General features: G+C 47.7%; 2 protein-coding genes across 3 annotated transcripts in view; one reads left to right on the forward strand and one right to left on the reverse strand.

The window, feature by feature from the left end:
* Positions 1-20361, forward strand: part of CC2D1B (coiled-coil and C2 domain containing 1B) — a 29225-nt gene extending 8864 nt beyond the window's left edge. The window contains exons 8-25 of the mRNA XM_075287665.1: positions 21-130; positions 269-344; positions 2189-2260; positions 2992-3113; positions 4038-4110; positions 4196-4320; positions 4787-4925; positions 7922-8094; positions 8911-9036; positions 10460-10518; positions 11120-11236; positions 11989-12062; positions 12168-12226; positions 12593-12644; positions 13105-13204; positions 14346-14439; positions 14859-14987; positions 17721-20361. Of these exons, the coding sequence (XP_075143766.1) occupies positions 21-130; positions 269-344; positions 2189-2260; positions 2992-3113; positions 4038-4110; positions 4196-4320; positions 4787-4925; positions 7922-8094; positions 8911-9036; positions 10460-10518; positions 11120-11236; positions 11989-12062; positions 12168-12226; positions 12593-12644; positions 13105-13204; positions 14346-14439; positions 14859-14987; positions 17721-17723 (1703 nt within the window). The 3' untranslated portion in view covers positions 17724-20361. The remainder of the gene's footprint in view (positions 1-20; positions 131-268; positions 345-2188; positions 2261-2991; positions 3114-4037; positions 4111-4195; positions 4321-4786; positions 4926-7921; positions 8095-8910; positions 9037-10459; positions 10519-11119; positions 11237-11988; positions 12063-12167; positions 12227-12592; positions 12645-13104; positions 13205-14345; positions 14440-14858; positions 14988-17720) is intronic.
* A 634-nt stretch (positions 20362-20995) lies between these two features.
* ZFYVE9 (zinc finger FYVE-type containing 9) overlaps positions 20996-26716 on the reverse strand; it is a 33836-nt gene continuing 28115 nt past the window's right edge. Inside the window, exon 18 of one of the 2 annotated variants that reach the window (XM_075287067.1) lies at positions 20996-26540. In XM_075287067.1, coding sequence (XP_075143168.1) covers positions 26379-26540 — 162 coding nt within the window. In that variant the 3' untranslated portion in view covers positions 20996-26378. The remainder of the gene's footprint in view (positions 26541-26716) is intronic. The other variant, XM_075287068.1, reaches the window with a different exon arrangement.

Below are 26716 nucleotides of genomic sequence, written 5' to 3' on the forward strand. Positions count from 1 at the left end.
ATACCATTGTTCAATTGCAGACACTAAAACTTTACTGACGACAAGACAGAGGGAATACAAGATGGCGGCTCTGAGGGCTAAGCAAAGCGGAGACCTGGAGAAGGCCAAGGAGTACATGAAAATTGCTAAGGTATCTATTGGGTGTATGTAGCCTACTGACAGGAGGAATGGTAATAGCTAGTTTATACATTGCCAGGAGGAATAACTGAGCAATTTGATACTGTATTATTATTTCATCTTCAATATGAATATCTTTCTTTTTTTTCAGAAATTCAGTAATGTTCTAGAAGCTCTGGACAGTGGACAAGACGTGGATCTTAGTCTAATCCCCCCTGCTCTAGATGGTAAGTATAAGGGTCACACCAAATATCAGACATGGGGGATGTATAGGAGACAGCCTGCAGACATGGGGGATGTATAGGAGACGGCCTGCAGACATGGGGGGATTTATAGGAGACAGCCTGCAGACATGGGGGGATTTATAGGAGACAGCCTGCAGACATGGGGGATGTATAGGAGACGGCCTGCAGACATGGGGGATGTATAGGAGACGGCCTGCAGACATGGGGGATGTATAGGAGACGGCCTGCAGACATGGGGGATGTATAGGAGACCGCCTGCAGACATGGGGGATGTATAGGAGACGGCCTGCAGACATGGGGGATGTATAGGAGACTGCCTGCAGACATGGGGGATTTATAGGAGACTGCCTGCAGACATGGGGGATGTATAGGAGACCGCCTGCAGACATGGGGGATGTATAGGAGACGGCCTGCAGACATGGGGGATGTATAGGAGACTGCCTGCAGACATGGGGGATGTATAGGAGACGGCCTGCAGACATGGGGGATTTATAGGAGACCGCCTGCAGACATGGGGGATGTATAGGAGACGGCCTGCAGACATGGGGGATTTATAGGAGACCGCCTGCAGACATGGGGGATGTATAGGAGACGGCCTGCAGACATGGGGGATGTATAGGAGACGGCCTGCAGACATGGGGGGATTTATAGGAGACAGCGTATAGACATGGGGGATGTATAGGAGATGGCCTGCAGACATGGTGGATTTATAGGAGACTGCCTGCAGACATGGGGGATTTATAGGAGACCGCCTGCAGACATGGGGGGATGTATAGGAGACAGCGTATAGACATGGGGGATGTATAGGAGACGGCCTGCAGACATGGGGGATGTATAGGAGACTGCCTGCAGACATGGGGGATTTATAGGAGACCGCCTGCAGACATGGGGGGATTTATAGGAGACAGCGTATAGACATGGGGGATGTATAGGAGACGGCCTGCAGACATGGGGGATTTATAGGAGACTGCCTGCAGACATGGGGGATGTATAGGAGACCGCCTGCAGACATGGGGGATGTATAGGAGACCGCCTGCAGAAATGGGGGATGTATAGGAGACCGCCTGCAGACATGGGGGATGTATAGGAGACTGCCTGCAGACATGGGGGATGTATAGGAGACTGCCTGCAGACATGGGGGATGTATAGGAGACCGCCTGCAGACATGGGGGATGTATAGGAGACTGCCTGCAGACATGGGGGATGTATAGGAGACGGCCTGCAGACATGGGGGATGTATAGGAGACGGCCTGCAGACATGGGGGATTTATAGGAGACTGCCTGCAGACATGGGGGATGTATAGGAGACCGCCTGCAGACATGGGGGATGTATAGGAGACGGCCTGCAGACATGGGGGATGTATAGGAGACGGCCTGCAGACATGGGGGATTTATAGGAGACTGCCTGCAGACATGGGGGATGTATAGGAGACGGCCTGCAGACATGGGGGATGTATAGGAGACTGCCTGCAGACATGGGGGATGTATAGGAGACGGCCTGCAGACATGGGGGATTTATAGGAGACTGCCTGCAGACATGGGGGATGTATAGGAGACGGCCTGCAGACATGGGGGATGTATAGGAGACTGCCTGCAGACATGGGGGATTTATAGGAGACCGCCTGCAGACATGGGGGATGTATAGGAGACCGCCTGCAGACATGGGGGATGTATAGGAGACCGCCTGCAGACATGGGGGATGTATAGGAGACTGCCTGCAGACATGGGGGATTTATAGGAGACTGCCTGCAGACATGGGGGATGTATAGGAGACCGCCTGCAGGTATGGGGGATTTATATGACTGTTCTTTCTTCTTAACTTTCAGACCACAGTGGAAAGACCCCAGAAGTGGCCGCAGCTCCGGAGCCCCCGGCATCTGTCCCTGCCCCGACACAAGGTGAGAGAGGACGTGAAATAAATGACTTCTTTATTTTACTGGGCGGTCATGTGACCAGGTTAACGGAATTTGGATATGGGGACCTTATATTTTATGTACTTATTCCCATTTGTAAAGTGAGTAGAACGGGGAAGTAAAGTCTATGAGAGAATTTCTATGCCCAGGTTTATTTATTATGCTTACTTATATAGCGCCATCATCAGGTTAGGTCAGGGGTAAGGAACGTACGGCTCTCCAGCTGTTGCAAAACTACAACTCCCAGCATGCATATTGGCTCTGCTGTTCTGGGAACTCCCATGGAAGTGAATGGAGCATGCTGGGAGTTGTAGTTTCACAGCAGCTGGAGAGCCGAAGGTTCCCTACCCCTGGGTTAGGTGATCACTTACATTTACTGATCAGTGGGAGTCTGACTGATCGGGCCCCATATTCCCCATATGTATTACACAGGTACGGTGCCACCCCATTAATTTGTGTGGGACTGCCGGTGATGGCGAAGTACAATGGACGTCCATTCTCATAATCAGTAGGGGTCACAGAGGTTATTGGGGGCAAATGTCTGTCTGGCCGAGGCTTTCCCCTAAGCTGAGATTTAGTGGATCCAATATTAAAGGATGGTCAAGGATACGATGATCCCTTTAAGGAGATGTCTTTGTAGGGATTGTCATTGGGGTGGCCGGGCAGGTCTCATAGAGCCGGTTCTGACCATGTCCTGTTTCCTTTTGGTCTGGCAGCCCCGGCTAGTTCAGTGTTGCAGGCCCTACAGCAGAGAATGGAGCGATACAAGTCTGCGGCGCAGCAAGCCAAGGCCAATGGGGACGACAGGAAAGCGAGAATGCACGAAAGGATCGCCAAGGTAAAACGGCCATGATGGCATTGTCTTACGTAGTTACTAAACGGGTTTTCCCATTGTTCGAAGTCATGTCTTATTACCTTAAAGGGATGTTGCAGAAGTTTTATATTGATGACCTTTGCTTACGATTGGTCATCAGTATCAGATCTGAACCTCTAGAATACCCCTTTAAGACATGTGCCCTGTTTTTGTACTCCATGACCCACCAAGCCACTGCCTGAGATTGAGATACACAACGGTAGTGTCCCAAATATTAGACCCCCGCGATCATTATACTACAGCGCACACTAGCACTGACACTAGTGGATGTGAATATCCCTTTAATACATCATACTCCTATATAATCCCTATACAGCTCTAGGTGTGCGCTTTACAGGGGTAGACAAACAAAAACCAAAGCCAAGTTTCCCATAGCTCAGGCCAACTATGTGTTCCCATGGAGAGGGCCGCGCCTCGTCTCATGATCCACAAAAACAAACATTACCCATTACACCGTATAGTATCAAGAACAAGAAAGACGAGATGTCAGGGAACGCTGTTACAGTAACAATGCAAATAATTCGGCACAAAAGCTCCGAAATTCTGCCGTTATAAGGTGCAGAATAGTAAATATAGAAGTCACTAGTAAGGACCAGAGAGGTGAGAATAACATCAGCGGTGCCCATTGGACCTCATTGACTGTAATGGGGTTTGTGGGTTCATTGATAGTACCCGTCATACCAGACAAAATGGCGCTGCTGCCGCCAGTCATCACGAGACACAAGAAATGCCTTATTGGCCAGTCACTTACTACTACCAGGGATTGGTTGAGAGGGCACTTAATGTATGTCAAGATCAGTGGGGGGGGATGGGTGAGGTCAGGTATCGCTCTTTATATTTTTTTTGCTTGGTAGACATTCCCTTTAACCTTCCTATGTTTACTTACAGCAATACCAGGACGCCATCCGGGCACATAAAGCCGGGAGACAGGTCAGCCTCACCGAGCTCCCAGTACCTCCGGGTAAGTGGTTACGTATATGTATATCCAGAGAAGGATCTTGAAGATGAATGTCTTCTATGACTTTGGGTTCTTGATTTTCCCCTAGGCTTCCCTCCGTTTCCTGGTATGGAGAACGCAGAAGGTGAGGCAAGTGTGGAGAAAGCGCTGGAAGCTGCCCACAAACTGGCAAATGCCAAGGAGGAAGAGGACGCTGAGGATGAAGACGATGAGGTTGGCAAATGTCTAAATGTATGTACTGAAAGTTACGTTGTTGTCTGAATGTATCAATGGGTGACTGCTAAGGGTGAAATAGTAAGAATGTTCATTGATGACCTATCCTTAAATGGCCTGGGAAGTAGATGTGGAGCTCGTCAAGCACTACTGGCCCGTCATACAGCTGATCTGCAGGGGTCCTAGGTGCTGCACCCCCACCGATCTTCAATCGATCACTGTTCCTAATGATAGATCAGAAATGTAATAACTCCCAGATATCCCCTTTAAACTATTACGTGATCTATCTATTATGGCTGAGGATACCAGCAGATCATTGATCTTATGCTTAGATGCTAACTAAAGGGGCGGAGCTCTGACAACTCGTGAATTATATTCATCTGTAGGTGCGAACTAAAGTTCTTGCCATGGTAAAGGGCACCTGGTGTACGTTGTGAATGCACCTTACCCGTGTTTTCTTTCTCAGGATGAGCAGCCGGCAAAGAAACCCGTCCCTCAAAAACCCACCCAAATTGTAAAGCCGCAAATATCACCAGCTGTGCCACAACAAGAAGAGTCCCTCAAAACCAAAGGTGCTGGTACCGCAGAGAATCTCCCGCCTGCAGGTATGTCTGGAGACACCCACAATACGATCCTGTGCCCCTGAGCATGGCGCCTCTCCCTACACCAAAACCACCATCATTACTCCTGTCCTGCTCACTACACCGAGACCACCAACACTAGTCCTGTCCTCTCTACACCGAGACCACCAACACTAGTCCTGTCCCCCTCACTACTCCGAGACCACCATTACTAGTCCTGTCCTCTCTACACCGAGACCACCAACACTAGTCCTGTCCTCTCTGCAACGAGACCACCAACGCTAGTCCTGTCCTCTCTACACCGAGACCACCAACACTAGTCCTGTCCTCTCTACACCGAGACCACCATTACTAGTCCTGTCCTCTCTACACCGAGACCACCAACATCATTAGTCCTGTCCTCTCTACACCGAGACCACCATTACTAGTCGTGTCCTCTCTACACCGAGACCACCAACACTAGTCCTGTCCCTCTCACTACACCGAGACCACCAACACTAGTCCTGTCCCTCTCTCTACACCGAGACCACCAACACTAGTCCTGTCCCTCTCACTACACCGAGACCACCAACACTAGTCCTGTCCCTCTCTCTACACCGAGACCACCAACACTAGTCCTGTCCCTCTCTCTACACCGAGACCACCAACACTAGTCCTGTCCTGCTCAATACATCAAGACCACCAACACCATTAGTCCTGTCCTTCTCCCTACACCGAGACCACCATTACTATACTAGCACTGTCCTCTCTACACCGAGACCACCAACACTAGTCCTGTTGAGGGAATGGGTCACTTCCAGTGGTCAGTCACCTGCTCCAAATCATTCATGCATGTGCGCGCTGGCTAGAATGAATCCCGACACACTGAGTCAGTTTTCATCTCAGTCCATGCATAGGGCGTGATGCCTGCTCACACAGTACTGAGGTTTATTGAGGAAGTTACAGTTTTTATACAGGAATGCAAGAAAGATAAGATAACAGCAGGCTGTAAGCATATACGTCTTGTATCCGAATACACTGGCTATCAGTCATTGGCTCTTAAATTTCAACATCTCTTAGCTTTCGATTTCCCGAGAAATGATACTGTCTTTCTTGTAAACCACATGACGATCATGTGCGTCAGCATCTGGGTGCGGTACTGGATACAGGCGCCATCTTAATGTATAAACGTTGCACAAAGAAAAATATAATTTCTTAAGCAGTATAAAGCATGTATAAAAATAAGAATGGACATGGTCTACCTTCACAGTCCTATCCCTCACTACACCGAGACCACCAACACTAGTCCTGTCCCTCTCTCTACACCGAGACCACCAACACTAGTCCTGTCCCTCTCTCTACACCGAGACCACCAACACTAGTCCTGTCCTCTCTACACCGAGACCACCAACACTAGTTCTGTCCTGCTCAATACATCAAGACCACCAACATCATTAGTCCTGTCCTTCTCCCTACACCGAGACCACCATTACTATACTAGCCCTGTCTTCTCTACACCGAGACCACCAACACTAGTCCTATCCCTCACTACACCAAGACCACCAACACTAGTCCTGTCCCTCTCACTACACCGAGACCACCAACACTAGTCCTGTCCCTCTCTCTACACCGAGACCACCAACACTAGTCCTGTCCTCTCTACACCGAGACCACCAACACTAGTCCTGTCCCCCTCACTACTCCGAGACCACCATTACTAGTCGTGTCCTCTCTACACCGAGACCACCAACACTAGTCCTGTCCTCTCTACACCGAGACCACCATTACTAGTCCTGTCTTCTCTACACCGAGACCACCATTACTAGTCCTGTCCTCTCTACACCGAGACCACCAACATCATTAGTCCTGTCCTCTCTACACCGAGACCACCAACACTAGTCCTGTCCCTCTCTCTACACCGAGACCACCAACACTAGTCCTGTCCCTCTCTCTACACCGAGACCACCAACACTAGTCCTGTCCTGCTCAATACATCAAGACCACCAACACCATTAGTCCTGTCCTTCTCCCTACACCGAGACCACCATTACTATACTAGCCCTGTCCTCTCTACACCGAGACCACCAACACTAGTCCTGTTGAGGGAATGGGTCACTTCCAGTGGTCAGTCACCTGCTCCAAATCAATCATGCATGTGCGCGCTGGCTAGAATGAATCCCGACACACTGAGTCAGTTTTCATCTCAGTCCATGCATAGGGCGTGATGCCTGCTCACACAGTACTGAGGTTTATTGAGGAAGTTACAGTTTTTATACAGGAATGCAAGAAAGATAAGATAACAGCAGGCTGTAAGCATATACGTCTTGTATCCGAATACACTGGCGATCAGTCATTGGCTCTTAAATTTCAACATCTCTTAGCTTTCGATTTCCCGAGAAATGATACTGTCTTTCTTGTAAACCACATGACGATCATGTGCGTCAGCATCTGGGTGCGGTACTGGATACAGGCGCCATCTTAATGTATAAACGTTGCACAAAGAAAAATATAATTTCTTAAGCAGTATAAAGCATGTATAAAAATAAGAATGGACATGGTCTACCTTCACAGTCCTATCCCTCACTACACCGAGACCACCAACACTAGTCCTGTCCTCTCTACACCGAGACCACCAACACTAGTCCTATCCCTCACTACACCGAGACCACCATTACTAGTCCTGTCCCTCTCACTACACCGAGACCACCAACACTAGTCCTGTCCTCTCTACACCGAGACCACCAACACTAGTCCTATCCCTCACTACACCGAGACCACCATTACTAGTCCTGTCCCTCTCACTACACCGAGACCACCAACACTAGTCCTGTCCCTCTCACTACACCGAGACCACCAACACTAGTCCTGTCCCTCTCACTACACCGAGACCACCAACACTAGTCCTGTCCCTCTCACTACACCGAGACCACCAACACTAGTCCTGTCCCTCTCACTACACCGAGACCACCAACACTAGTCCTGTCCCTCTCACTACACCGAGACCACCAACATCATCAGTCCTGTCCTTCTCACTATTTCAGTACAAGAGCAGATGGAGTTCTTGGAGAACCGCAGAAGACAATACAGAAAAGCCGCTCTACAAGCCAAGCAGAGGAATGACCTGGACCTGGCCAAACAACACATGAGAGTCGCCCATGTTCTTCAGGCCTCAATAGACCAACTCAAGGGTGGGACCCTGGTGGACATCAGCAAGGTCAGAACCTCCAAGAGCTCAGAGCAGATCTTCAGCTTTGTGCACAATTTCATCTACATTGATAGCGATGAACCAACTGCTTCAGAACAAGCTGGAGTAGTTACAAATTTTCTTGGGCAACACGGTGGCTCAGTGGTTAGCACTGTAGCCTTGCAGCGCTGGAGTCCTGGGTTCGAATCCTGCCAGGAACATCATCTGCAAGGAGTTTGTATGTTCTCCCCGTGATTGCGTGGATTTCCTCCCATTCTACAAAGACATACTGATAGGGGAAAAAAATGTATATTGTGATCCCTATATTCAAATTCCAAAAATTTTAGACTTGGACAAATCCAACATATCTGGGGTGTGTGACCCATGAATCCTTATTGTACTCTGGGGTGATTTTAGCTGTGAACTAAGAACACAGGCAGTAACTCCTGGTCTGAACTGGGACTGCTATTATTTTACCCTGGGGTCTCATGACGATGACTTGCCCCACTTGACCACTGATGCCCAGAGCTGCACTCACAATTCTCCAGGCTTCATAGCTGAAATCTCTCAATTCCTGGCTAGTTTAGTATCTACATTTTATAAATTGTCATAAAAATATATACAGTAATAATAGTATATAGTAAAATAGGTTTCCAGTGACAGGGAGCAGAATCGTGAATGCAGCTCTAGGGTACAGTACTCCTACAGGACAGGACATGCAGTGTATTAACACAAGTTGTAGGTAGTTTTTTGTATTTTTTGACCTTTAGTATCTGCTCCCTCCTTGGAATCGCTCCTTTGTTTTGTAACCTCTATTCATTGGTCGGTATTCGCACTCTCTCGCAGGTACCTCCTCCCCCCATGGATGAGGACAATGACTTTGTAGTGGTAGAACATGAGGACAGCAGACCGCCACAGAACTCGGATGAGGTTTATGCTCAGTTGATAAAGCTGCTTCAGGAGCAACATGAGGTAGGTGCCAGAACCGCCTAAATATTTCGCCATTTTTTTCCTTGGAGGTGCAAATTTCCATTTCTAATATAAAGTGATGTCCCCTTTAAGTTTGCGGATTATACAGCAGGACCCAATTATACTTTTAAAGGGGTTTTCCAGGACTTAGGATAGGTCATCCATGACAGATCCGTGAGGGTACAACACCCAGAACCCCTGCAGATCAGCTGTTTGAAGTTGCAGTGACTGTCTGCTTCACAGGTCATCGGTCACATGCCCTGAGCGCAGCTCTGTCCCTTTGAAGTGAGCGAACTGAGCTGCAGTACCGAGCACAGCCATTGTAAGGATATGCGGCGCTGTGCTTGGTAAGTGGTGAAGAGGCCACAGCACTCATTTGAATGCCACAGCATCAAGCAGCTGATCAGCCGGACGAGTGTCAGACCCCTGCCGATCAGCTATTGATGATCTATCCTAAGGATTAGTCATCAGTTGTTTAGCCTGGAAAACCCCTTTAAAGAGGACCTTTCACCACTTTTGGGCACAGGCAGTTCTATATACTGCCAGAAAGCTGACAGTGCGCTGAATTCAGCGCACTGTCGGCTTTCCCGATCTGTGCCCGGTGTGAAGAGCTTACGGTCCGGTACCGTAGCTCTTCTATGGTCAGAAGGGCGTTTCTGACCATTAGCCAGAGACGTCCTTCTGCCTCGCGGCGCCTATCACGCTGTGCTGTGGAGCGGGGAGGAACGCCCCCTCCCTCTGCTGATAATGCTAGTCTACGGACAAGCTGTGTGAGCAGAGGGAGGGGGCGTTCCTCCCCGCTCCACAGCACAGCGCGATTGGCGCCGCGAGGCAGAAGGACGTTCCTGGCTAATGGTCAGAAACGCCCTTCTGACTGTAAAGCGCTACGGTACCGGGACCGATAGCGCTTTACACCGGGCACGGATCGGGAAAGCCGACAGTGCGCTGAATTCAGCGCACTGTTGGCTTTCTGGCAGTATATAACACTGCATGTGCCCAGATATGGTGAAAGGTCCTCTTTAATTGTTAACTATTTAATATTTAGTCAGGATGGGTCTGACTAATATAATGGAGTACCTAGCGGTGACCCCCTCTTCGCTGTCCATATGCCCCATTAGAAGTTGTCCTATACAAAATCCTTTGCTTGCCATTTGGATTAGTGTGGCCTTTAAGGCGTCACTTCCAATCAGAATTGCCATAACATATAATGTGTACGTCATATGAAGTCGTGCGGCGCACAAACATCCCAAATCTACACAAAGACTCTTATACAAGAGCGCGTGCAAAAACCCAGAGCCCAGTAAATGACCTGAACACCCGGAGCCCAGCGACACATTTTAGTGGCACCATGTTTAACCCTTTGTGCTCTCCGGGCTCCTCTTTCTCTTGTTCTCTGATCTCCATCATTTTATTTTCTTTCCCCTAGAAATGCATGAGATATTCTAAGCAGTTCACACACATGGGGAACGTGGCAGAAACTACAAGGTGAGTCTCCTTAACTTTTGATATGACTTGTTTGGGACCAACAGCAGAAAAACGGGGAAAGGTCTGTAACACCCGCACTGCAGTACATGGCACAGCGACATCCATGCGAGTGTGGTGGGGCCTGGTACTGCAGTTCAAGGGAATGCATGGCCGAGCTGTAGTTGAAGACACATCTGGAAAATCCCTTTAAATATTGATGGAGTTATATTTGAGTGACTATTAAAGGGGCTTTCCTGGATTTGCATATTGATGACCTAACCGGACTCCAGACCCTCGCTGTTGAAGATACGGCCGCCTCTTCCCTGTGCTGATGTTGTCACAATCATTAGTGACTTTGTATAGTAGCAGCTCAGTCCCATTCAAGTGAATGGGCCTGAGTTACAATACCAAGCACAGGCCCTATGATACATACAGTGCTGTGCTGATTGTTTATTGGCGAGGTCGCATCCTAGACATAGGTTGGGCTTCTGTCTTTATCCACCCTCATCGACTATGATAATCAGCTGATCTGTGGCGGTCCTGGGTGTTGGACCCGCACCGATCACATGACCTATCCTCAGTGTACAGTCAGTCTCTTACTTTACTTGTCTTTTCGATTCAGGTTTGAGAAAATGGCAGAAGATTGCAAGAAAAACTGTGAGATCCTCCATTTATCACAAGCTCAGGGCCTGGATCCTCCTCCCTATCATTTCGAGGACAAGACACTGAAGATTGTCAGGTATCGCCCAACATTACTCCATGTGCTGCTTACCAGGTGACCGGGACAGGGCTGTAATACCAGACACGGCCACCACCCACAGTATGGCGCTGTGCCTGGCAGACCATGTAGGGGATGGGCTCCTTCTGGTTATTGTACCCGAAAATCCAAAGCATCCTAAATCTAATATTGTTGGGTTATCCTAAAGTTAGATATCAATGTTATAGCCCTGAAATACTGATTTAAAGGGATTTTCTGGTGCTTTAATATTGATGGCCTATCCTTAGGTTCAGTATCAATTTTAGATCGGTGTTGGTTAGACTCCCATTTGAGCACTGTTTCCATGCACAGCGCTGTACTTTTGATAGTGGCTGTACCTGGTATTACAGCACAGTCCCACTCACTTGAATGGGACTGAGCTGCAGTAGCTAGCACAGGCACTTCCAAATGTACAGCGCTGTGCCTGGTATCACAGGGAACTAGATAGATCGCCATGACCAGCAGGTCTGTGTTTGTGGAAGGGGGGGGTCCAAGAATTACATCGCCCCCTAAGGGTAGGCATCAGTATAATATGTAGATCATAATATGGCCAGATGGGGGAGCCCTTATTGCTGAATTGTCCGCCATATTGAGGCCTTAGCCAGACACCCACATAAGACACGCAGGAGGGGACATGAGCTGGATTTCAGACCCCCCCCGGGCCCCCATTAGACACTGGCTATGCACCGCAGTTCTATATGGGCCGATAATATCACTTTCTCTTCCTTCCGCAGAGTCTTCTCGGAGCTCAGTAGTACCGAGATGCTGCTCATTGTAGTCCGTGGCATTAACCTCCCGGCCCCATCAGGTGAGGCTCTGACCATATCTCGGCCCTAGGTGTTCCTCCTCTCTCCGGCTGCTCTCGAGGTCTCGCGCTTGTCTTCTGCTTATGGTGTCTTTGTCTCCTCTCCAGGAATGGCCCCCAATGACTTACATGCGTTTGTCAAGTTCGAATTTCCATATCCAAGTACGGTAAGAGACCTATAATGGGTTAGGAGGTTGTCAAGACCTCAGGGTGGGGTCTGTAGCATCAGATTGGCGGGGACCAACAACTGAACCAGCCGGTTTGCTATGCATTGTATATGGCTTCTGTCTCTGTACACTGCAATGGTGGCGCCTTTATACCGGCCATACATGAATCAGCTGATCGGTGCGGGGTTCAGGTGTCAAACCCTAAACATGGGGATAGATCATTATCCATTCCCGACCATGAACCACATGTCAGTGCTGTTAATGTTCCGGTATCGCTCCGTTATATTCTGGCTATTCTATGGGCTGGTGCCCGGACATGGCGGATATCCCGCTACGCTTATGTAACCTCTCCCGTTTGTTTCACAGGAACAGCCTCAGAAGAATAAAACCTACGTTGTTAAGAACACCAACTCTCCAGGTCTGTATGTCCTGCGGCCATGGCGTCCAATACATGGATAATGGTGCACTAGTCCTAATACAGTGGCATCTCATCTGTTAGGAGAGCGTAGGAAAGGGACTATAATGTCAGCTGCCAGAGGGGAAGGAGACTGATTCTGTCCAGAGTCATTCCCCAGCAGGAGCGTGTATGGCTGGCTCCCTCTAGTGGTGGCTGCTGGCTGATGCACTAAATGCTCCAGCCCCATTGGCATATCTATAGGGGATGCGGGGGTACGGTCATCACCAGGCCCTGGACCCTACAGGTCCCTCTGCCATATAAAATATGCCAATATACTAAATGGCACAAGGTAGGGGCCCCAGATCAGATTTTGCTGTAGGACCCATGAGCTTCAGGTTGCCCCTCGTCCTTGTACTAGTGATATCTCTTAGTGTTGGATATTTTATTATTTTCGGGATTTTTTTTTTCTTCCTTCCCTCAGAATATGAACAGTCCTTTAAGCTGAACATTAACCGTAACCACAGAGGCTTCAAGAGGGTGGTCCAGGCCAAAGGCATCAAGTTCGAGATCTACCATAAGGGGTGAGTGTGCGCCGCCCGGGCCTCCGGCCTCAGGTATTCCTCTGTAGGTTGGTACAAGGGTTAATGAGGCACGCCGGGCACTTATAGAGGGGAACTGATCCCAATACTCTCTTACCTGAGATGAGATCTCCATCGGGGTCTCCTCTGTAGTTACTCACATAGATGGGGTGGAGGGTGCGCCTCATATAGCACAAGGTACCCAGCGCCTAATAAATGAGCCGCACAGGAGGAAAGGTCCCTGTGTCTATAGGGACCATTGGTATTCCAAATGTGCACAGGGATCATTATTATATCTCCTCAATGGGCGCAGGGATCTCTAAAAATGTATTACATAATGTGCACTATGACTAGGACTATTAGTATAGTATGTGTGTAGGGATCGCCATATTCCTATCCAGTTGTGTAGGGATCATCACTATTACTATCAGTTCTCTCTACGCTGCGCTGACGAGGTTCAACCAGACCGAAACGTCCGTCTGTAGCTGAGAAACTGACTTGGTAAAAATCCCACATTATGCAGTAAAGGCTTCTGGGAAAGTCGGGCATGATGTTCAGTGTGCTTCCTATAGAGGGCAGCATAACAGAGGCACTGTCTCCCTATTTACATCTTGGGAGACAGATTTGCATAGTCCTCCCATGATCAGTGGCGGAGCCAGGCTTTGCGGGGCCCTGGGCAATTGACTTTGGCAGGGCCCTACTTACCAGGGGGTCTGGGGGTCCCCTCCAGGATTTTTTGAAAAAATTAGCCCTAAAAATGCAATTCATATTTTCTGCCATTACAATAAATACAATGCAGTAATACTCACAGGAGATGTGTGACACCGCCTACGCTGATACGTAGACGTACCACGGAGAGTGGCAGTTCTCCTGCACCGGTTCATAGAAATAAAATTTAAAAAAAATCGCCCCCATTAGAGGTGCGGCGCTGGGTCTGGCTCGCCCGGCCCTGGATCTGCCCCTGCCCATGTTCCCTTGTAGTGGAGCGACTATGGCTGTATAAGTCTCCACATTGTCCCCATAATCTATTACTATCCAGTATTACTCCAGGTGAGAGTAGGGATCGCCTGCATTACTATCCAGTGTGTGTAGGGATCACAGTCGTCTTCTTCTTGTATTCATTCCTCCTCTTCTTCTATCTCAGAGTATTCTTGCTGAAGAGCGACAAACAGATCGGCACCGCCAGCGTGAAACTGGACAAGCTGGAGACGCAGTGCGAAATCCGGGAGATTGTGGAGGTGAATGTGTTATTAGTAGGGACTTCTCCCGGGTGAGACCGTCCAGACTGAAAACAGAATGCTAACACTGACCACATGTTTATTAAAGGGAAGGTTTGAGATGAGTAAAAAGGGGTCAGCGTTTCTTTCTGCAGAAACAACGCCACACACCGGCTTGGTCTGGTATTGCACACCATTTACTGAGCTGCAGTATCGGGCTGGACTGGGGGGATGGTCAGAGGGGGATGAGACACTTTTCCCTAATGTAAGACAACCCTGACTGTATCTCATCCGAGGAAAGCCGTGACCTCTGCTGTGCGGTATATAGCGCTATATACACTATAGATGGTGTCCTCTACGACCTTGACATGGAGATAGATTAAATCCCGTTAAAGATGGCTGCTCTAATAATAATAATAATAATAATCTTCTCATTTCAGGTATTCGATGGAAGAAAACCAACAGGGGGGAAGCTGGAGGTAAAGATTAGGCTGCGAGAACCTCTCAATGGCCAAGACCTTCAGACGGTGACCGAGAAATGGCTGGTGATGGATCCAGTAACAAGAAAGGTAATTATTAGAATTAAAGGGGTGTTTTAGGACTTTAATATTGACGACTTATCAGATTGTGGGGTGTCTGACACCGGACTGAAGAGGCGGCTGCTTTTCAGTTGCAGTACCATTCATGGCCACTACACGATGGGCGCAGCACCTTTAATCAGATGATCGGTGCGGCTCTAACAGTCAGGCCCCATGAGCCTTCTGATAAAACCCCTTTAGCCCTTTCCCGACATCCGCCGTACTAGTACGGCGCATGTCGGGTGTTTAACCATGGCAGCTGCCCAGGAGTTGGGCGGCCGCCATAGCCGCCGGGTGTCTACTGTGTTACACAGTATACAGCCAGCGCTAATGCCTCTGATCGGTCTCCGGAACGATCGGAGGCATTAACCCCTCCGGCATCTCAGTCAAAGGCGCATAGTTGCCGCCATTTTGCAAGCTCCAGGGCCGACGTCACGTTTCCATAACAGCCGGGAGCCTTGTAAAGGCTCCGTGGCCGGGCTGCAGTCTCTTTTGCATGCTGGTCTATGCAGCCTGCAAAAGAAATTATGATTTATTGCATTAGCATTGTAATGCATTGCATTAGTGATCAGACCTCCTGGGGTTCAACACCCCTAGGGGGGTCTAATAAATGCAAAAAAAATAAAAAAGTGAAAAAAAATATATACCGTATTTTTCGGACTATAAGACGCACCCAGGTTTTAGAGGAGAAAAATGGGGGAAAAAAAATTTTCAGGCAAAAAATGGTAAAATATTTAATATATGGGAGTTGTAGTTTTGGAACAGCTGCAAGGCCACATTGACAGGTGACCCTGCAGCTGTACGGGGATGCATAGAGTGTTTTTTTTGTGGGGCCAGGTGTACTTTTTAGATATACCATTTTGGGAAATGTTTATTGCTTAGATCACCTTTTATTTAATTCAGAGGCAAAACAGAGAGAAAAACCCGGCAGTTTAGCACTTTTGATTTTGACGTTCACTATACATAAAAATATTAGTAGACCGGGCATTTTCAGACACAGGGATACCTAATGTGTATGTTTCACAGTAATGTTATACTTTTATATGTATTCTAGGGAAAGGAGGTGAACTTTTATTTATTTTATTTTTTATTATATTTTTTTAAGTGTTTTTTTTTTTTTTTTTTTTTACTATTTTATTATCCCCCGCCTAGGGGGCTTGAACCTGCAATCATTTGATTGCAAGTCCCATAGACGGCAATACAAGTGTATTGCCGTCTATGGGAGATTCTATACATTACTATCGCGGAGGGTCATAGACCAGCCGCGATAGTAATATATATCTATGACAAGCCTCGGAGCCTTCATTAGGCTCCCGGCTGTCATCGGAACAGGTCGGCTCCTGCGGCCTCGCCGTGCAGGAGCCGGCCTGCAGCACTGAAGGTATGGGGCCGGTGGGGACCGGCCCCGGGGCTAACTGACTGCCGGGACCTGCGGCAGTCAGTTAGGAGGAGCGGATTTACAGCATGCCACCGCTGGTTTTCTTCAGCGGCAGGAACGTGGCAATCAGCAGGCCCCGGCAGCTAAGACACTCCCCGGCATCCGCCGGTCTATTACAGCAGATGCCGGGGACTGTCTTAGCTGCCGGGGCTTGCAGATTGCCACGTTCCTGCCGCGGAAGAAAACCAGCGGTGGCAGTAGCGCGGCCATGCTGCAAACCCACATTCAGACTATAAGACGCACCCTCATTTTCCTCCGAAATTTTGGGGAAAAAAAGTGCGTCTTATAGTCCGAAAAATACGGTAATTTTTTTTTAAAAAAAGGATTAAAAATTCAAATCACCCCCCTTTCCCTAGAACACATATAAAAGTAGTTAAATACTGTGAAACATATACATGTTAGGTATCCGCGCGTCCTAAATCGCCCGCTCTACAAAGCTATAAAAATATTTTTCCTGTTCGGTAAACGCCATATTGGGAAAAATAGTCAAAAGCGCCAAACCGCCGTTTTTTCACTTTTGATTCTGATAAAAATTAGAATAAAAAGTGATCAGAGCAATAACATTTCCCAAAAATGGTAGAACTAAAAAGTACACCCGGTCCCGCAAAAAAATACGCCCTATGCATCCCCGTACACGGATGTATAAAAAAGTTACGGCTGTCAGAATATGGCGACTTTTAGAAAAAAAATTTTAAACACCGTTTTGGATTTTTTTTTAAGGGGTCAAAATGTAAATAAAACCATATAAATTTGGTATCCTCGGAATCGTACCGAAACACAGAATACAGGGGACAGGTCATTTTGGCTGCACAGTGAACGCCGTAAAACCGAAGCCCCTAAGAAAGTCGCAGAAATGCATTTTTTCTTCAAATCCACCCCATTCTGAATTTTTTTCCAGCTTCCCATTACATTATATAGAATAAACAATGGTGGCATCGTGAAGAAAAATTTGTCCCAGGAAAAATTAAGACCTCATATGGCTCTGAGAGCGGAGAAATAAAAAAGTTATGGGGTTTAGTAGGAGGGGAGTCAAAAACGAAAATCAAAAAATGCCATCGGCGGGAAAGGGTTAATCTTATTATGTAATGAACTTGGCTTGTTAGAGGGGAGGCTGTAAGATATAAACAGGTCACGGCCTACTCTAGGACCAGGAGCTGCACCCCAAACAATAGCCGTTATAATGCGCATTCTCCGCCGGCTCCGGAGATATGACGACTGCCATTAGTAACGCCAGTCTTCGTAAATATCCCCAAGGACTCATTTATTTCCTTTCTATAACTACACAGTGAGATGTGGCGATGGAGGAAGACGGGCGCCCGTGCAATGAAGATGCTGCCCTTTCACACCCTTGCCAGCCTGCAGGCTGAGGAGTTACATACCAAAGGATCTCCCACAGCGTCAAAGCACGTCAGCGGCCCGCCGTCTGGATCCAAGGATCACGTGAATTTATCAATGCAGAATGTCCGCTGCGGCCCGTACACCGAGCCGGCCGCCGCTGTACCTTACTAACAATGTAACCCGGTGTCGCCCTCACGTAACCTCTGGCTTTTCATGCGTTGAATGTAATTCAGGATCTCGATGGTCCGAGCCCAGTGGACGAGCATGATACAAAACCCAGAATGTACAGCAACCAATCTACCAGCTGCTGACCTGGGCTTGGTTACAAAACCCCCAAACGGGTTTATCGATGAACCCCTCCCCCCCCCCTACACAATGCCGTGCAAAGCCTCTTGTGGGGGAAGGGGAGTTCTGACTATGGATTTGCTTCTGGTGCTGAAACGTTGGTTCTCCCAATCTCTGCACAGCTCATTGTGCTCACATAGCTGACCTGTAAGCAAGATACAGACGAAACCCCCCTCGGAACTGACATAGGTTTGTGCCCTGGAGAAGCGGCTGGTGTTGAATCGCCCCGACTAGGGGGGCACAGTCCACTTCTTCAGCGAAGGAGGGATGACACGAGCATGACTACTCTGGCAGGGAGAGGTTTGATCCTGCAGCCTGTCCCTGTAAGTGCCTTTAACCGATTCAGTCTGTAGACTGTGGGGTCATTGATTTCCATTACATATGTTTCCAGCTTTGTCTTTTTTGTGTGCCTTTTAAAGAGGACCTCTCACCCCCTCCACCCCCTTTCATCCTCTATTAGGCTTCTCTTTACTGATCCTGGAACAGTTGGAATTTTTTCTGTAGCTCCCACCGTTCCTGAGATATCAGTGCTGTTTGTTTGGGTGCCGAATATACTAACTAGACTCTCTAATAGCAAGTGGGTGGAGGTAGGCAAGGGGGCGTGACTCAGCTGCAGGGGCTGACTGTGTAGGAGCAAGGGGGCGTGACTGAGCTCCAGAGGCAGGGGGCGTGACTCAGCTCCAGGGGCAGACAGTGCAAGAGCAAGGGGGCGTGACTCAGCGCCGTTCAAATAGCACAAGATCTGAGTCACGCCCCCTTCCTGCAAGACTTCACCCACATGCCATTAGGGAGTCTAGTTAACATCTCAGGCACCAAAACTAACTGTGCTGATTTCTCCAGAACAGCAGGCACTAGAGAAAAAATTCCAACTGCACCAGAATAACGGAGGGGCACTTATTAAAGGACGCAAAGAACTGGAGGTGGTGAAAGATTTTCTTTAAGACGGGCTGTGTCTCTACAGCAATGGTCCCCAACCTTTGGGTCTCTGGCTGTTGCAAAAGTACTGGACAGTGCATGCTGGGAGGTGCAGCTTTGCAACAGCTGGAAAAAGTCAAGCAAGTCATATGCAGATTAACTCTTTCAGGCCAAACACGTCTCCCGGTCACAGCCCTCCGCCACAAATGTTGTTGCCATAATTTTTTTTTTTTTTTAAGTTTCTCCCCATAGTTGAGATGTTTGTGCCACTTGTAAAGTGTAAATGTTCAGACTGTTAAGAGTGTAACTAAACTTTTGGACAACTTTTGGTTTTTTGACAGTATTTGTATCAGTAATAACTTTATTAACAGATTTGGCTCCTTTGTGTGAAATCCTGCAGAACTTCACACAAAGGGAAGGGGACGGTCCATTCAAATGGCTATATCTCAGGCCTTGTACAACATAGAAACTTGCTTTTGGTGTCCTATGAAAGAGGAAATTCTCCCGTTTCATTGATGTTATGGATTCTGTGCTACCTGTATGATTTCCAGCGATATCACTGGTTGGGATCTGTATAGCTGTAGCTGCATATAAATATCCTAATCCCAACTGTGTTTTTAACCAATGATATCCCTGGAAATCATCCACAATATCAAGGGAAGACGAGAATCTCCTCTTTCATATGACACCAAATGCAAGTTTCTATGTTGCACGGTGCCTGAGATATAGCCATCTGAATTGACCGTCCCCTGTCCTTTGTGTGAAATCCTGCAGGATTTCACACAAAGGACAGGGGACGGGTCCATTCAAATGGCTATATCTCAGGCCTTGTACAACATAGAAACTTGCTTTTGGTGTCCTATGAAAGAGGAGAGTCTCACGTTTCATTGATATTATGGATTCAGTACTATCTGTATGATTTCCAGCAATATCACTGGTTGTGATCTGTATAGCTGTAGCTGCATATTAATATCCCAATCCAGTGATATCCCTGGAAATCATCCATAATATCAAGGGAAGATGAGAATCTCCTCTTTCATATGACACCAAATGCAAGTTTCTATGTTGCACGGTGCCTGAGATATAGCCATCTGAATTGACCGTCTCCTCCTTTGGGTGAAATCCTGCAGGATTTCACACAAAGGAGCCAAACCTGTCAATAAAGTTATTACAAAATCTATAACGGATACAAATCCTGCCAGAAACTCGACGTTGTCTGAGAGTTCAGTTAGACTTTAAGGAAGCCATTTTTGTTTTTATTTATTGCCTTCCTGGACGGTACTATATAGAGATATTGTACTTACTGTATAGTAAAAAATAAAGTGGAGCGGGGCACCTTTTACGTCTCTCTGCTTTTAGGCTCGTGCTTTATAGAAAATACAATATTGCGTTACAAAATAAAATATTTTTTATTAAAAGAAAAATACATTTTATAGTCAAAACCAAAAAAAAAAACAAAAAAAACCTCATGTTACAGAATGATTGTACCCGACCAATGGAGCAAGCAACGTAACCTTTGCATCAGAACAAGTGAGGTATCGTAGGATCTTCCCGGGGAGCTTATAACATCCGGTGATAGCGGGTGAAGGTGCCATGCAAGTTTCGTCACATGCTTAATACCCTTGAAAAGCGCTGCCCGTGGGTGTAGAGGCATCATATCGACTCGCCAGGTCTCCCCAGGCGATTGCATAAGTTAAAGCAATAGTGTATTGTGAATTAAAGGGATTGGCCAGGATTAGAATTGAGCTGCACTACCCCTTGTGGCCATGGACAAAGGGTGGCGCCAAATAAAAAGTGGATCCTTTTCCGTAATCCCGGCCAGCCAATGAGGATGGTGTCGCTATGTGCCATCCATCATATGTGTTTATGCTGCAAATGTGTTGCATGCAACGGGCAACACAGAAACTGGGCCAATCCATGCACACACAGGAGGCACAAGGGTGTCACCCCCCCCCCCAAAAAAAAAAGAAACATAGTATATTCCAAGGATACGTTGCTACACTGTAACGTTTTTGCCATATCAACACTGCCCTTTAGATAATAAAAAGGAGATTTTTCACCCTAAATTTGATGTGGAGGCCCCCAAATAACATGCAGGAAATTCCCATTTTTGGAGGCAAAAATGCTCTAAAATCTTAGATTTTCTATTACATTACATGCTGGTCCAGATGGTGACCCTGCACGATGCTGGCTGGGTATGAAAGAGTGTGTCGCAACAAGTATTGTCTTTAAGAAACAGCGCCATTGATGCCTACAGGCGGTGTCTGGTAATGCAGCTTGGTCGTGTTTACGTAAATCGGTGTGAGCGCCGTTTATGGGGGCGGGTGGTGCTGCTATGGACGCCATGTTCTTCTAGATTTACTTAAAGGGGTGTTCTAGAGAGTCCATTATCATTTGGGCATTCTGAATCTGGGTTACATGATCAGACCCAGCGCTGCCGCTTCTCCAGTCTTATGGGGGGCTGGTTATCTTATAATAGTGTATTCGGCCATCCCTCATAATACAGGTGTCTATGGGTGACCATTGGAGACAAGGTGGGGCAATTTGGGGGAGATGGGTTAGAACCCCCCCTACTAAACCACTGAGCAAGTAAGTGCTGATCGACTTTTTTGAAGATCTCCTTTGACTGTCAAGGTTTTCTGCTTTTATCCACCAGCGCGTCCGCCATACGTGGACATACAATTCACACCCAACCTTGTAGAACTTTTGGCAGCCGCCCCATTCACCTTCCTGTAGCATTGACCCCATTCACACCAATGGAACTCATTTTACTTGGACACCTTTTTGCAACACTTATCGCTGGATCGGTGGAGTCTACGGGACCGCGATATGGGTTTTAGGGTTGCACCCTGGATCACGTGATTGAAAACCAGCACCCCTACCCTGAGCCGCTGCTCCCATGTGTATAGGTGATGGCTGAATAATAGTACAACCTCCCCCACAACAGTTTGGTCCACGGGTTGTGTCCGGTATTGCCACATCCTATGATCAGAGACTGTGCTGCAATACCAGATCCAACCACTAAACTAAAGTGGTGCCATTTCTGGCAGACCCTGGACAATGCTCCATCCCCCCTCCTCACATCCATCTATGTGCATTGACCTGTTTACATGGAAATTAAATGAAGGTTTTCGGCGCGGCGCGTTACAGGAACACTGGTGAGATAATGGACAAGAAACGAAGACACGAGAAATAAAAAAAAAAAACAGGATTCAGGACACACAAGACAGATGGCGTGTTTAATCTTCCAACACATAAGACAGTATCAGAGTTACAAAGGCAGAGAGGAGATTTCTTATATAATGTCCCAGATTTACAGTGACTGAGAATCAGCATTGTAGAAATTCCTATTTACACACGGGGCGGGGGCTGGTATACTGGGATCAGGGGCTAGTATACTGGGATCGGGGGCCGGTGACTGGGACGGCGGAGTCTCTAAGACTATAATGACTATATACTGAGAATATTATCTATCCCAACACCCAGTCGGCTCCTATACACACAGAGCATGAGGATTACATCGCTAATACTGGTTTGGGGTTCCATAGACCACCCCTATATCCCCCCTCCCCCCCCCCCATACCATGATTGCATAATCCAGGGATATTGCTACAACATGACTTATGGGATATGACGCTATGGCTATGGCTCTTTGCAAATTTTACACCTGTGCCTTACTTGCTGCAGCCCGATCAGACCTCCTCGCCCTCCGCCGCCGCCGCGAGGACGAACATTATGTAACACTGAAATGAGGGACGGCGACGACATCTGAGGGCGCAGGGCGTACACTGGATGGCGTAGAAAGGGGTGCTGTCTTCTCCGCTACACTTTGTGTCATTGCTTCAGTTTTTAATCCCTTACCACATTTATAGATAGATGTAAATAATTGACTGGAGGGAGAGGGGTTAACAGTTGGCCCCCACACAGATCAGCTGTATGGGGCCACTTCCAACACCCGCACTATACACAGCACAGAGCCCAAAGCAATTGGCTCCAGTCCCAGTACCGGCCACTAGACAAGGACCAGCGCCAGTGCTGTGTATCCTACACGGACCAGCTATACCCCTGAATAGCTGATCTGGGCAGGGACCAGCTGTCGACCCACCAAATATTTATCGCCTGGGGTAGAGGTTTTCTCTGCAGGTGCTATAGAAGTGTATTGTAGGATAGACGCTGCTGAGCCTGCACGGTACCTGTGAGCAGGGGCTGCATACTCGACCTCCACCTTATCTCCGCAGGGTGCAATGGAGGCATTTAGTGCACTCAACCTTTCCAAAAATGTTGCATAAATCAATAGCACAGTATGTGTGACATTATTTCTGGCTCTTGTATGACCTGTACTGAGCTGGCGGTAGAGACTAGCTGATAACATGTCTCCCATATACAGCAGCACATAGAGAAAACAGATCTGCTCCCTAACTCACCCGAATACAGCAACAAGGTCATCAAGGACATTATACATAAGTACTGACCTGAACTGATGTCAACAAGTCACTTGGGGTTGGATAGAAACTTCCTAGCTGCAGCAGACTCTGCCTGTGTCTCTCCTCTCTCTCAGGCTCCCGCTCCTTCCATAGACAGTGTGAGCTGTAATCTGACTATGAGCGGCTGAAGCGAGACAGTAACGTGAGGACAGGGGATATGCCTCCGAGCAGGGACCCCGAATCCCTCATCTTGAATGAAGCTCTGGTCACCCAAGACCGTCATGCTCCATTCAAGTCTGCGGGCCTGCTGGAGAGAGTGCACTATTTTATGGATAGGGAATACATGTTTTTGATGGAAAACCCCTTTAAGCAGAGACTTCAGAGTGAATATCAGTTCAGAAGGAGAGAAAGCATGAAAAGTGGAGAAAGGAGCATTTTCCTCTTAAGTGGAGAAAGGAGTATTTTTCTCTATTAAGATATATGACAAAGTTTCTTCTAGTGACCTGTACTATTCATTTATGTAACGTTTGTTGACCATATTATTAAAGGGAATTGTTCCTAATGCAGCTTCCTAATACCAATAGTCAGGTGACGCCTCAGCCCCAATGACTTGCACTATCCTACCAGTCACAGCCCATACACCAGAAGTGGCGCTGTTTCCGGAAGCAGTCATGTGTTTTCCTAATGTCATAAACCCCTTTCAGTTATTAAGCACCAACCGATTAGCAGGACTATCTGCTCTTGCTGTCGGCATCCGGGTTGTCGGCTCTTCTGGTCACTGACAGGGCGGCGGCCTGTTCCTACAACGCTGTGTGAAAAATACAGTTAAGTAAGAGCACAAGACTTAACAATGGCAGATGCTGCACTGATTCCAGGGTCCGCATAGAAGTGACCTGTACTGACCTGTTACCGTTATTACTGAAGATTGTTCTAAGTGATTATACTGGTTAGCCTCGGGGTCGTCAACCTGTAAAAAGTGACACAGTGGCAGCGCCTCCTATCTTCCATGATGTAACCTCACAGCTAATGCCTTAACATTGTCAATAGCAGGACGCTCCACTGATTCTGGCACAGTTGGAATTATTTCTCTAGCCCCTACCGTTCCTGAGCAATCAGTGCGATTCATTTCTGCACCCGATTGGTTACTGTCAGGTGGGCGGTCACAGACTACCATCTCAGCTCCGCCCACCCGACAGTAGTATATTAGGTGCTGAAACTAAACACTGATTTACTCTGGAACGGTGAGGGCTAGAGAAAAAATTCCAAAAGCACTAGAATCAGCGGAGGGGCGGCTATTGACAAATTAGTGAATGGCCCTGTTTTAAGGGTGCAACCACAGGAAACAAAACGGACTACTGCGAGAGTTTGACTGGAAGTTGAATCCATACATAACCTCCTAAGAGGCCTGTCATCTCTCCTGACATGTCTGATTTAGTAGATACCCGTCTCCCCCCTGAAATAAGAATTCTGCAGCATCTTTGCGCTGTCCCTCTGTTATTCCTCCTGTAAATGTATGAATAAACTTCCCATTCTTAATAAGATGTGACTCCACACATTCAGACAACGTCCGTATTGATTGGACAAAGTCGAGTCTGAAGCGACACACCTGCTGACGAAGAAAGGCAACACCCACTTGTCAAAGAGGAGTAACAGAGGAACAGCAAAATGCAGAAAACGTTCCAAAAGTTGTACGTTTGAGGTGACTGCAAGTGTTTGCTAAAAACATCCATGTCGCGAGGTCCTCTGTAAGGTCACGTCAGTAACGGAACACATTCAATCAGGCGCCGGATTTCGGGTTTCCAGTTTATAGCAAAAGTTCCCGTTTTCATAAGGACATGAGAGGGTTAATTATTGGAATGACACCGCAAAATTATTATGAAAAAGGACAGACGTAGGACGAGGTGAATAAATATGAACAGGACCACGGGTGACCGTGTAGAGGACGGCGACTCGACATCGCCCCCTAGAAGCGAAATATTGTGTAAATAAATTAAAGCAGTCTATTTGGTGTATTAAACAATGGCCACACTGTAACAGTATAGTACGCTATGGGTAGTGTCATACCGGATCCTGCCTGGTTACCCCTCCCCCAGGGCAGAAACACTGTAGGATTGCAAATACCGGAAGGCGCGGTAACATATAGAGTGCAGTATGTGGTCTTAAAAGACGAACATGTAATGTAAACGTAATCTCATTACCGTCCACCGGAGGAGCCGCGGGGTCGGGTATGAGTTTGGTAATCAATTGCGTAACGCATAGTCTCGGGATTGGCTCGCCTCTCGTACGGACGCAGTCTCCTTCCGTCTAAATCCATGAGACGACGACACGGACGATAAAAAAAAAGGAACAAAAACAGAAAAGACTTGTGCGCTCCTGAATAGTATAAAATAATATTGCTGCCCTTGCAAATAAGAACCAGCGCGGCCACCAGCGACTGCTTTCATGCACTTGCGCTGGGAGGTGATACCGACACTACAGGCTGCGGATCTCGCTCTCCTTGCCATGCATTGTATGTTAAGGATTCGGAGGTTCAGGCTGGTCTGTAACAGTGTAAACTCGATAGAATGAAACAGTGATAGAGAACGCGAGCGGGAAATGTCTGCAGCGATGATTGCAATGAGGTCAGAGTGAGATTCCTGATTGGATATAGGATATTCTTTGTGTTGCACCTATCAGGGTCTGTCTCCGTCTCTAGTGCCCTTCTCGGCGGATTTCCACATCACCGTGCGCCCTCCGTGCAACTTGACACTCTCCATTGGCTATGCATAGAAGGTTTAAATCATTCTCGCGTCCGCCTCTCGCACCCTGACCTAGTACTAGTGTTAGCAAAAGAAAAGAAACATGGATCTTCCGTGATTAAAGTGCAAATGGTTCAGCCGGCGGCAGTTTTTTTTGTATTCGAGGACACGCTCGTGTCATCCCCTAGGAGATGTTCTCCAAGATATAAAAAATGAGTTCCATGGTCACCGGGCCTTCATTGATCTGGCACGTGCCCCCATGTATCACTGGCACCAAGGCACTGTCCAAGTCATGGGTGTAGCGAGGAGGCAGAGGTTGCCCGTTACTTCCTGCTTGGTATCCAACCTGAAAAACAGGAACCTCAGCAATGTTGTTGTCGTTGCACCTCACCCCATCATCATGTGACCCGGCAGCAGGGCTGTGGAGTCAGAGTCGGAAAAATGTTTCCGTTCTCAGAATAAGATACATTGTTTCTCATTACATTGATTATATAGTCAATACAAAGTTTGAGACATCGACTA

Source organism: Leptodactylus fuscus, chromosome 9 (assembly GCF_031893055.1).
Source record: "Leptodactylus fuscus isolate aLepFus1 chromosome 9, aLepFus1.hap2, whole genome shotgun sequence".
Taxonomy (NCBI): domain Eukaryota; kingdom Metazoa; phylum Chordata; class Amphibia; order Anura; family Leptodactylidae; genus Leptodactylus; species Leptodactylus fuscus.